Below are 12694 nucleotides of genomic sequence, written 5' to 3'. Positions count from 1 at the left end.
TTCGTTGATGGGTCCGGACCCGACCCGCGAAGAAATGTCCACTGAAACTCGCCGTCGGGGAGGAGATATTTTCTGAACGTTTTTTTCTTTTTTTGTTTTTGCGAAGAAGGAAAAGAAAACTTGTTGATTTTTTTGTTTTGTTTCCTTACTTTTCCAAATTCTTAAAAAGAGGATTAAGAATTGGTGGTAGAGATTTTGCAGTTTCGACGTCCACATTTCCACTCATCAGATTGCATGAGTAATTTACTACTTCACCATCAAGCTTCTGCCTTTCCCCGGCTCCGACTTTCATGATGGGAACAAGTTTCAGGCCAAATCTCAAGTGGGGTTTTCAAATTCAGACTCATTCCCGCAAGACTTCCCCTTCCAAGCTTTTTCCATATGCCTGTTAGTTTCTTTTTCTCTTAACCACTTCGTGAATTTTTGCTTTGACGTCTGGGTTTATGATTTGTTTGTGAAATATGAGATGTAAAGCTCGTTTTTAGTTCTTGTGATTGTGAAATACATCTAGCTCCAGCATGCTCTCTACTGGGTTTCACATTTTTAAGCTTACATTGTTCTACTTATTATCAATGGTGAGATACTTTAAGTTGTATTGCGATTATCTCGATCATTTGAATAAGGAAAATTTTTGGGGTGTACTTGGGAATTTTGTATTGAAGATGATGAACATCCCACCAAAATTTTACTCCCGAAAGATTATATACATCACTTGTTTTAAGTTTTTTGGGATTATTAGGCTCTGAAAATTTTCCTCGGGGACTACTGAATACAACTGGACTGATTATGAAGTGAATATTGGATGATCTATCTTTAATTTATTTTCTCCTGCTTGGGTGCGAGTGAGAAAGAGCCTCATTTCTTAACCTATAGTAATTGAACCATCTTTTTAAGGTTATATGATGATTATTGGCGTTGGGAATGCATTATTAAGATAGGGTAAAACTCCTTTGGATGGGAGTTCCCTAGACTTAAGGGGACATCTTCACTCTTATATCCATGCTTCATTTGGGAGGATAAATAGATCCCGTGGCTTAATCATATTTGAGTTTTTTATTAGAACCTTTGGTTAGAACACAACGCCTGTGTCTTCAGAGATAAGAACTGTGACATAAACTATGTTTTTGGGAATTCACCTCTCTTTTTGCACTTACCTGGAGCGAATTGTCTCCTTCTTTTTGTAACTATAGTTTAACTGCCCTTGTTTACCAATGGAGGTGTTTTTGTAATTATTATCTGATAGGATCATTTGTATTTCATTTCATCATATATGGTTTCTCTTTCCTATATAAAAATAAATAAAAATAGTAGTCATGGTCTCTAATTTGGTTCAGTTCTACATTTTAAAACAGCTAAAGGCAGGGAAGCTGCCTTTAATTCAGGAAGACTTTCCTTTTTCTCCAGTATTTGGGAGGAAGGAGAGTCTATCTCTAGAGAAACCTTGAAAACATACACTTGCTTGTCTGAAGCTCCACAAACATCGGCCGATGATCTGTTAAATTTGGAAGAGATAGAGGTTAGCCCTTTGCAATGAACTTCACAATACCCACATGTAATCCTGACCTCCCTTAGTTTCTTGCTCTTGACAGGATGGATCTTATATGTTAATGTGGGTTTATTACTCTTATCTTTCAGATGAACGGTGGGGCAAAGTCACTCAGTCCTTTGCATTATGGGATAAAAAATACTGCACCATCCAAGGTAGAGGACAATTTTTCTTCCTGTACGAGCTTTCCTAGTGGCAAGGCGTCACCTTTTGGCATGTTAATGGAAAACCTTGATGTTTTGGAGGAAACTTTTACTGAATCAGGGATGCTAAGCTTGGAAAGAGATATTGTGCTGCAACTAACAAAACTTGGAGCCTTGGAGTTTTTCAATACCTGTCTATCTAGGACGCTTAAAACTTCAAGTTTTCATGATTTGTCAGACTTACCCATTGAGCAACCCACTGAGGATGATGGAGATCATAATGTAAACCAGAAAACCACTGACGAGAATGACGATATCATAGTTTACTCTGGAAAAAGAGCAGTAAGAAGATCAGTAAAAAAGAGATCAATGGATAGTGCTGATAAAGTTTATTCCCAGCCGCTAGCTGCAAGAGCTGCTAAAGAAAAAATCCATAGTTCGGCTATAATTTCGAGAAAAAAAGCATCTAATTCTAGAAAAAGAAGATTGATAATTGCAAGAAATGAAGCTGAAATGTCCACAGGGGTTAAGGTCGATTCATCTTTGATGTTTGCACAACCATCTTTTCAATACATATTTTGTTGAACTTCTATCTCATTGCAGGTAGTTGCAAATTTAGAAAGAATTAGAGAAACTTTAGAAAAGGAATCCGGAAGAATGGTAAGCATGAGTTGTTGGGCCAATGCTGCTGGCGTTGATATAAAGGACCTGAAGAAACAGTTACAATTTGGTTGGTTCTGCCAGGATGAGCTTTTAAGGAGCACTAATTCATTAATTTTATTCCTTGCAAGGAAATACCGATGCTCTGGGTTACCAATGGAAGACTTGGTTCAGGTCTACTCACTACTATTCTATGAGAAACCTTGGTTATTTGAATTTCAATGTATATTTTTTTAATGTTTTGTTTCTAAAAGAGTATATGAGATCTCTTCCTTTGTTTAATCCTTGATAATAGCTTATCATTTACAAGTGCCATTTTTATCTGGTATGAAACCACTAGCATCGTCTAATTCTTTCTGGACAGATAATGCTTTTGTCAGCTTACCACCATAAATTACTCAAAAAAAAGAAGACGGGGATCATGCTTGATGTTTACATATTTCATCAAATTAATGCTTAATAAAGGAAATTGATGTCAACATAGAAATATGCACTCCTTTTTCTTCTATGCTTTTATTTATGCAAATTTTGAATACTGATGTCTTACGGATAAACATACATTTCTCAATAAAAGTACAGTAAGGAAAATGCAAGAGGTTATGCATCTTAATGTTATTTCTCTTGGATTCGTAGGCTGGATCTCTTGGTGTGCTGCAAGGTGTGGAAAGGTTTGACCCTAAAAGGGGTTTTAGATTCTCAACCTATATTCAATACTGGATAAGGAAATCAATGTCGAGAGTTGTGGCACGGAATGCAAGGGGAATTCAAATTCCAGTACGATTCCTTTTACACCAGGGGGCTCATTTCATAAAGCTTTCTTATTCATGTGTAACTGACTCATCTTTATAATTCTTTGTAGTGGTCATTAACCAAGGCAATAAATCAGATACAAAAAGCACGAAAAGTGTTGAACAACGGTGGTAGGAGGTATTCGGATGATGACATAGCAAAAGCTACTGGTCTTCCTTTGGCCAAGGTTAGAGTTGCCAGCAACTGTTTAAAAGTTGTGGGTTCGGTTGATCAGAAGATGGGTGATGGACTAAATATGAAGTATATGGTATGACTCTTTTGCTCTCTCGTTCTCTCTTCCATCAAGGATGTCATTAGCTCCCCATTTTCTTTGAACTTACTAGATAATTCTGAGGCATATTTTGTCTATTTTGTTTTGCTCTTTCATATGTTGATTAATTGAGAGCTAAAATTTTGTATACTGAAGTTGGTTCATCAAAAGTTTATATATTGAGAGCTAAAGTTGGTTAAAATTTGGTACAGAAAAAAATGCTCTCTTCTCTCTCCTCTCCCATCTCCTTTCCCCACCATAGGACTATCCTTCTCTGGCTCTGATCACCATGGCCCAGCCACCATCGATCACCCCTTCTTCTTCCATCACTCTGTCGATACATATCGACCAGAAAATTTTCTCCCTCACACCGATCTCTCCATCTAACTGGAAGCACTTCAAACTCTTGGAACAAACCCAATCCAACATTCATTTGCTTTTTATCTCTTGGAAATCTCTTGAATGGCTCGTTATCCTTACTGTTCTCTCTGCTGGGCCCCCCATGGCTCTAGCCAGACAGCAAACAACAGCTTTTCAGCCCCCTAACCTTGTATATTATTCTAGCGCTAGGCTAGCCTCCTCCTTCCAAGTTCAGTTTAAGGACCCTGCAACCACAACTTCTTCAGAAAGTTGATCGATGATGGTGATACTCTTTGGCTTGAAAAACAAAGCAATATGGGTATTTTGTCGAGCTTACCCTTTTAGAGCAATTTGGACACCGCTCCATTATCCTTGTCCCTACCATGAACGACAAAAGAGATTGGTTTTCATTCCTTTCTTTGGTTTTAGACTATCCTGGGAAGCCCAACTCACTGAACAATGCAACTTTTAGCACTACTACACATACTTATAAGGCAACCGTTCAATCAAGAAGCATTGCAATTTCCAACAATGACATTCCCCCATCAACTCTTGGTAGTTCCGGTTCCTCCCCAGCCCCCTGCTACCACATTTAAATTGGCAAGATATGGTGGTTGTTCAGAGGTTTGCTTATAATGATTCTTGGCCGAGTATCCGAGATTCCCTTCAAACTTCTCTATCATCTCGATGTACTATCAACCCCATATTTGATGACAAAGCCTTGCTACATGTCTATAGTTCGGCAATCTCTCAAAAACTATGTGCTAATTCAAATTGGATAACCAATGGCCCTTTCAAACTTAAGTTTCTCTCACCATCCACACCTTCTTCTTTCCAATAGCAAATGGCGGCATCACGTGGAGGCTGGATTGATGTGTATCATCTCCCGATTACTCATACTGAAGCGATCTTTAGGCACATTAGTAACATATGTGGTGGTTTTATTCAAATCTCAAATCAAACGGAACGTGGGTTAGTTCTTTCTTTTACTCGCCTGAAGATTAAGGAAAATACGCAAGGCTTCATTCCATTTGAAGTTCATCTACCAAAGGAAATGGCCGGTGAGGAATTATTGGTTCGAATTCAATCAGCCAGTGCCGGAGCTCAGGGACAACGATGCACCTCCTTTTATCCACAAGGAAATAGCATTAAAGAGGTTGCTGAATACATGGATCTCATTGATTCTCGATTAAATGAAAAAGGCAAGTCCATAGTTTTTGAACCAAGTCAATCGGCCGTCCCTCTCTCTCGCCATATCTGCCACCTTTGACCGAATCTCCTACAATTTTGGAGAAGATAAATCTCCCTCCTTCCCTCTCCTTAAATGACCAAATTGTGGGCCCACCATTTGACCCTTGACCTCTTTCCAATTCAACCGAAAACCCTAGCCACAATACTTTACCCGAGTCAACTCCATTATTTAGTTTCCAAAACCAACCTAACAGCCTTTCCAATTCGTCTTCTCCCTCCTTCACACAACCCTCTCTTTCCGCGGTTATTTTTAGCACGAGTCCCACCACTTTGCAAGCTGGTACTTTGCATTCCACCTCAACCAACAAACAAAACCTTCCTTTTACTGGTTCTGATATTGAAGGTTACCTTTCCAGCCCCTCCAAATAAACTGAATTCGCTACTCAATCCCTCGATATGGCCACATTTGGCGATCAGCCGATTGACACTAACCACCTGCCAATGCATACTTTTCCCCCAAATTCCATCAGACCCAAGTCACAATCAAAACCCCCCACTTTCTTCTCCTATCAACCACGAGGCCAATTCCCCTTTACTTGCCTTTCACCATCAACCAACAACTATCATTTTCTCCTCCCTCCTTACCCATCAATCTTCATGATTTGGCTTCCCTTTTGTCCCTATGTGGTTTATGTGCTATTCCTTCTATCCCACCTTCTACCTCCAAAACCAAGAAAATAACCAATACCATTAGTAAAAAACCAAAGCTTCAAAGGGAATAGCAAGGACTTTTTTCTTCAGTCCACTATGATAAATTTTCCACTTTGGCTATTAGGGGAGGGCTCTTCCGAGAATCCATGAAATTTCTTATATGGAATGTTCGAGGTCTTAATTCGTGGAAGAAACGTGCTTTGGTTAAGAAGCTAATTCAACAACATAACCCTGGTATTGTTCTTCTACCAGAAATAAAGTTGTCATCTGTTGATTCCTCTTTGATTAGATCCATATGGAGTTCCTCATTCATTGGTTGGACTGCTCTGGATGCTATCGATTTGTCAGGGGATTCTTATTCTTTAGAGTGAGCCTGACTTTATTATCCTTGAGGTTATTTAGGGCCACTTTTCTACTTCAATTCATGTATCTTTGTCTGATGGTTTTTCTTTCTAGCTTTCAGCAGTTTATGGCCCTTCTGGTAATGCTTTTAGATCTGATTTCTAGCAAGAGCTTGATGATTTAGTTGGTTTGGGAGGTGTTAATTGGGTCATTATATCACTAGGTGGTCTTGGGAAAAGTCACATGATAGAACAATTTCCTCTAGTATGCATGCCTTCAATCAATTGATTACTGATTATCAATTACGGGATATTCCTCTGTCGAATGGTTGCTTTACATGGTCAAGCTCCAATCCTACACAATATCTGTCTACTTGATTGTTTTCTGCTTACAGAGAATTGTCTCTGTAAATTTGGCACAGTTAGACTCAAACGTTTGGATCACATCACATCTAACCGTTTTCCATTGGTCTCATCTTCTAGAAGTATTGATTGGGGTCCTTGCCCTTTCAGATTTGAAAACTCCTGGCTTTAAGTGTCTTCTTTTTGTCCCTTGGTGGAGAATTGGTGGAATTGCCACTTGATGATGGCCTGGGCACGGTCTTATCTTGAAGCTTCTAGGTTTAAAACTATTATTCATGATTGGAATAACAATTGGCGCAGCGAGGTTACTAATCTTCATTCTCTTGTCTCGTAGTTAACCAATTTAGATGCCCTGGAAGACAAAGAGGCCCTTAATGAGGAACAACTTAATAGACATTGTATTCTTCGTGAATAGATTGAAACTCTGACTATTCAAGATCACATTCATTGGCAGCAGCGTTGCAAGCTGAACTGGCTTATTGAGGGTGATGTTCACACGATTTTTCCATAGAATTGTTGCTGCCCAACACCGTAAGTCCTCTATTATGGAAATTTTCTCTAGAGAAGGCACTAGTCTTTTGACTTCTCATGATATTGAGGCTAAATTCTTGTCTTTTTACTCATCTCTCTTAAAAAAAGACATGGGTCAGCGTTTTCTTTTAACTAATTTTTAGTGGAATCCTATTTCTTCCTCACAAGCCATAGACCTTGAGCGTCCCTTTACCGATGATGAGGTATTTGTTGCTGTCTTCTCTCTTGGTGTTAGTAAATCTCCTAGTCTAGATGGTTTTACAGTTGAATTTTTCAAGTTTTTTTGGACTACTCTTAAATTTGATATGATGTTAGTCATTAATGATTTCTACAATTCTGGGGTTATTAATGTCAAACTAAATGAGACTTATATCGGCCTGATTCCTAAGAAAGTTGACTCAAGATCTGTTTCTGATTATAAACCTACTAGTCTCATTACTTGTGCTTACAAGATTATGGAATCGTTTGAAGAAGGTTTTTCCTTTTACCATCTCGCCCAATCAGCTTGCATTTATGGCTAACAGACAGATTCTTGATGCTTCCTTGATGGCGAATGAGCTCATTGATGATTGGACTTTTAGGAATAAACCAGGGGTTGTCTTGAAACTGGACCTTGAGAAAGTCTTTGACACGATTGATTGAGGTTTTCTCGACTCCATTCTCCAGATAAAAGGTTTTGGTTATCGTTGGCGCAATTGAATCAGAGGATGCATCACTAGTGCAAATTATTCCATCATTATTAATGGCCGCCCCCGTGATAAGATTATTCTATCACTAGGTATAAGATAGGGGGACCCTCTCTCTCCCTTCTTATTTATTTTAGTTGCTGATTGTCGGAGTTGTCTTATTGACCATAGCTTTGCATTGGGTCTTATTGGTGCTCATCCTATTGGTCATTCAGATTTTACATTGACTCATTTATAGTTTGCTAATGACACTTTGTTGTTCTTTACTACTGAGAGATCTGTCATACAAAACTTGTTTGACATTGTCCATATTTTTTTAATGTGCTTCAGGCCTTAAAATCAATCTTGCTAAAATTGAGCTTCTTGGGATACATGTCTCTGACTCTGATTTTGACTGGTTGTTGCGTTCTTTTAGTTGCAAACGAGGTTTCTGGCCCGTTTCTTATTTAGGACTTCCCTTGGGTGGTAACTCTAAGTCTGTTTTGTTTTGGCAGCCTGTGATTGAAAGATTTCAGCATAAACTACATAATTTGAAGTATTCATATATTTCAAAAGAGGGTCGTCACACGCTCATTCAAGCTACTCTTTCTAGCCTCCCAACTTATTATTTGTCTTTGTTTTAGGCTTCTTCCTCTGTTATTAATTGTCTTGATAAGTTGGTCCGTGATTTCTTTTGGGAGGACTCTCGTGGTGATGGTGGTGTGCATAATGTGAATTGGGTGATTTCTTAGCGTCCTCAATTATTGGGCTGCCTTGGCATTGGCAATTTTAAACATCGAAATTCTGCTTTTCTTGCAAAATGAACTTGACATTTTTAAACTGAGCATGACGCTTTATGGAGGAAGCTCATTGTTGCTAAGTATCATTCCTCTTATTGTGTTCGGCCATCTCCTATCTTTGGTGTTTCTTCTAGATCACCTTGGAGGTACGTTTGTCAAGTTACCGAATTGATTGCTAATCAGGTTAGCCGTCGTATTGGTGATGGTTCTTCTACGTCTTTCTGGACCGACTCTTGCCTTAGTTGTGGTGTCCTTGTCACCACTTATCCGCGGCTTTTCGTCTTGTATAGCAACCTGAGGTTACTGTTGCTAATGCTTAGATCTCTTCTATGTTTGCTTGGAGTTTGAACTTACATCGTAATCTTACTGAGTTGGAGATTGTTGAATGGACTTCATTATCCCTTCATTTGAAATCTGTCCGATTGCGTTCCTTCCTTGATACTTGGTTGTGGCCGATTGACCTTTCTTTGGGCTTTACTGTTAAGTCTCTTATGGCTGATTTGGATTCAAGTTTGACTGATCTTTACTCGGTGATTTGGAATGATAGATATCCTAAGAAGATTAAAATCTTTCTTTGGGAACTCAGCTAGGGTGCCATCAATATTGCTGATTGTTTGTAGCGCCGTATGCCTTATATGTTTCTTTCTCCCTCTTGGTGTCATATGTCTCACAAGCATGCTGAATCGTCGGTTCATCTGTTTTTCCACTGTTCATTTGCTATTGGCATTTGGGATCTTCTCTTGCCTCTTTTTGGTTGGTCTTTCACTTGTCCTAATGACATTTCCGATGCTATGGCCTCAGTTTTAGTGGGTCATCCTTTTGGTGGAACTAAAAAGGCCATTTGGTTGGCCTTTATCCGTGCTTTCTTTCGGTGCATATGGGGCGGAACGAACAAACAACATTTTCATGATATTTGTTTTTCTGCTGCTCGGTATTTTGAGTTAGTTTTGTCTACTTTTTCATGGTGTAAATTGAAGCACATTTTCCCTCATTTCAGCTTATCTTTCTTAGTCAGTAATTGGAAATCCTTGTTGTAATTTCTTTCACGGGGTCTTCCCCTTATACTTATCAATAAACAGTTTCTTTTCCCCAAAAAAAAAAAAAAAATGCTTATATATTAGTTCGAAATGGCAATGCCAGCTTGTAAAGTTGAGCTAACTTAAAAGGTGCACATTTTGAATATCCCTTCGGCCTTTTACCGTAGGGGAGAAAATCTTAAGAATGATATTTTCCTTCCAGATGTTACAAATTTAAAAATATATGAAAACTCTGATTTGATATATTATGTTCTTTAAACATCTTGTGACTCTTATGGTGCAGGAATTTACAGCTGATATGTCAATACAGAGCCCAGAAGAGACTGTGAAGCAAAAACTAATGAAGAAAGACATCTTTAATGTTCTTGAAGGGTTGGAATCAAGGGAGAGGCAGGTCCTGGTCCTGCGATATGGACTGGTGGATTTCCAACCCAAGTCACTCGAGGAAATCGGAAAACTTCTGCACGTAAGCAAGGAGTGGGTTCGAAAAATAGAAAAGAAAGCCATGACAAAGCTGAGAAGTGAAGAGACTGTGAGGAACTTCAGCCATTATTTGGATTGATCTTCTTCTTTCAAGCTTGAGAACCTCCAGTTTTTTCAAAACTTGCAGCAGCCCAAAGAACCCTAGGGGTTTGCAATGTGCTTTCGGGCCATAGTGACGAAGTTGGCTACAATGAGCATATCTCAATCCTTGACGAAGACAATTTTCGTCAAGTAAAAAAATTCTGTACAGTTCCATACATGATGCATTACACACCAGCCTCTACACCACTGAAACATCGGCCCATATGGTTGCTGGTTCATGCTTTTTGATGTAAAATATGATCTTTACTTCCATCATGCATTGATGGGGCTGTAGATAGAGATGTGCACTTGAGCATGGCCAAACCTTACATATATAAATATATACATACATAAGTATATATATATATATAACAATTTTAACCCATATGGCACAACATGTATTAAATTGTATTTCATATACAGGGCAATTCATGCCATTGTTGTAGAGGTGTATGTCTGGATGAGCATATTAGATTTATTAACACAATTTCTTTTAGCTTTTGTATTCACGTGTGAATTCAGGCCAGATTCATGACTTTGCTTAGATTTCTTTACTGGGAAGAAATTTGAGGAATTGTTCAATACTTTTCTTGCTTGAGAAGAAATGGACAGGTGAAATTGTGAGTTTAGAGACAAATCTGTTTTGGTTTGACAACTTTGTTAAAAGCATGCTTTTGCACTGGTCAGAATTGAATGCTATAATTTATTATTATCAACTGTTTTTCTTGATGAAGGGGGAAAGCTGACACCAATTTAGATTGGAGAGGCCAGCTTGTAGGCTAAACCGTACAAAAGGGTAGAAGATTAATCGATGGGTACGTCAGAAAACAACTTTTCTTTTCCCCCCTTTATTCTTTTGGGGTAAATCATTGAGGATACCGGGCATGGGGTGAAGTATATTTTAGACTCAATTCAATTATCTAAATTGTAAATTTTTTAACCCACATAATATTTATTAAATAATAAATTCAATTCAATTCAATCATGAATAGTTAGGTTGGATTATTTATTTAAATTTTTGTTATAAAAATAAGTAAAATATTAATATGTAAAAAAATTATTTAATTATTTTCATATATTAAACTAAGATTAATGACTCAATTTCAATTTATATTATAGACATTTTCTTTTAAAGTGAAAAAAAGTTGTTGGATAATAAATTAACTTTTAAAAATTATGAAATAAAATAAAATAACAATGAATATATGTAAAAGTAATTGTATCGTAAGTAAAAACAACGAACTTTTTAAAAATGATAATAAGTTTTGATTGGTTGGTTTGGTTTGGTTATTTTAGGTGAACTAATCAGTTCAACCCTAAAATTTCCATCTATTTGAACCTCATCCGAACCATACGAGTTGAGTTGATTTGATCGGGTTTTTTAAACACCCATGCAGGTTGGTTTCAATTATACTTGGAGTTTTGTAAAGTTTCATTTTAACTTTTGAAGTTTGAAGTGTCTTTTTAAATAACCTTTGAAAGCTATTGTCGTTGAGTTTATGGATAGAAAAGTTTATGTTTGTTTATAGTGTTGTTTAAGCAAACAAATCTAGGTACATACGAAGAGTAAATTTGGGACTGGATATAGTGAACAAATCATGAATAAACAAACAAAAAATCAGAAGCATGAAATTGAAAATAGGGAAACGATATCGGTATAGTTCACATAAGCGTTATGTGTGTCTCTCACATAAGTGTATAATTTTGTTCACATAAGTAAATATAAACTTTTTTATATATAAATTTAATGACAAAAATCTGTTATTGATTTTTTAAAAACAAGTTTCGTAGGTTAAAATGAAACATTTTAAAGTTCAAGGTCATAATTCAAATAATTGTATAAGTTATGAGCATTTTTTATAACTTAATATTTTCTTGTGACTTCGACAACTCTGAGGTGAGTAATTTGATGGTAATTAATATATTGAGCTATACTATATCTAAAAATAAATTCTTTTATTTGGGATGTAATATTTATGGGAGGAACAAAAGCTTATGACTACTTTTATTTGGGATATAATATTTCTTGATTGAAGATACAAAAACTTATGACGATAGTGAAAGGTCTATTGAATTTACCGAATACAACTTTACTAGGTGTTAAATTATCGCTAGCTAATTCAATGAGTGTGTCACACCATGTTTGGGTAATTGTGTCAATGGCATAATATCGCGAATATCAAAGTTAAGGGAAACAAATAGTCGATATTGATCTTAAAGGGAAACAAATGATTTTTTTTTTCCACGTATCAACCAAGTTGTATCAAATTTGACTCAGAAACCATCAATTTCATCAATTTATGTCTTAAATTTAGACATATTGTAATTTTACCCTTTTAATAAGTCATTATCCCAAGTATCTCTGGATGAAATTTGACAAAATTATACATTAGTTAATTGAAATATTTTCAAAAACAAAAAAAATAAATGAAACTATTTATATAAAGTAGTCAAATTTTAATTTTATTTGGTAGAGGCTGATAGGAGTCTGTCAATATTTATCACTATCTATCAGTATTTTTTCTATTTTTGTAAATAGTTTTACATTTTTTCTATTTGTAAAAAATTTCCTAGTTAATTTGTGTATTTTTCGGATTTGTTTTTGTCCACGACTTTATTTTATTATTGTTGACGAGTTTATAGAATTTTGTAATTTTGTTTTATACTAAAATTAGTAGGGGATTTGGAAAAAATAAACTAGGGATAAAAATTACATAATTTG

The 12694-nt window shown here is 36.6% G+C and overlaps 1 protein-coding gene across 4 annotated transcripts; it reads left to right on the top strand.

The window, feature by feature from the left end:
• On the top strand, positions 1 to 10468 carry SIGC (RNApolymerase sigma-subunit C). Of its 4 annotated transcripts, none has more exons than XR_005481326.2 (8): positions 10 to 387; positions 1353 to 1516; positions 1636 to 2220; positions 2293 to 2523; positions 2983 to 3123; positions 3209 to 3406; positions 6710 to 6906; positions 9692 to 10468. XR_005481326.2 is itself a non-coding variant. In XM_090312787.1 (8 exons), exons 2-8 carry the CDS (start codon positions 1531 to 1533, stop codon positions 9968 to 9970), a joined length of 1347 nt encoding a protein of 448 aa, XP_090168913.1. In that variant the 5' UTR covers positions 206 to 387; positions 1353 to 1530; the 3' UTR covers positions 9971 to 10468. The 4 variants fall into 4 exon arrangements, 3 of the variants coding, with proteins under 3 accessions (XP_038884658.2, XP_038884659.2, XP_090168913.1); XM_090312787.1 differs by lacking the exon at positions 6710 to 6906 and having other exon boundaries at positions 206 to 387; positions 1353 to 1552; positions 1636 to 1701; positions 1811 to 2220; XM_039028730.2 differs by lacking the exon at positions 6710 to 6906 and having other exon boundaries at positions 1 to 387.
• The last annotated feature ends 2226 nt before the right edge of the window (positions 10469 to 12694 follow it).

This window comes from Benincasa hispida, chromosome 4 (assembly GCF_027475165.1).
Source record: "Benincasa hispida cultivar pf3 chromosome 4, pf3_genome.v1.1, whole genome shotgun sequence".
NCBI classification, from domain to species: domain Eukaryota; kingdom Viridiplantae; phylum Streptophyta; class Magnoliopsida; order Cucurbitales; family Cucurbitaceae; genus Benincasa; species Benincasa hispida.
The sequence above is the reverse complement of the archived record's forward strand: the minus strand, read 5'-3'. Positions and strand labels throughout refer to the sequence as shown.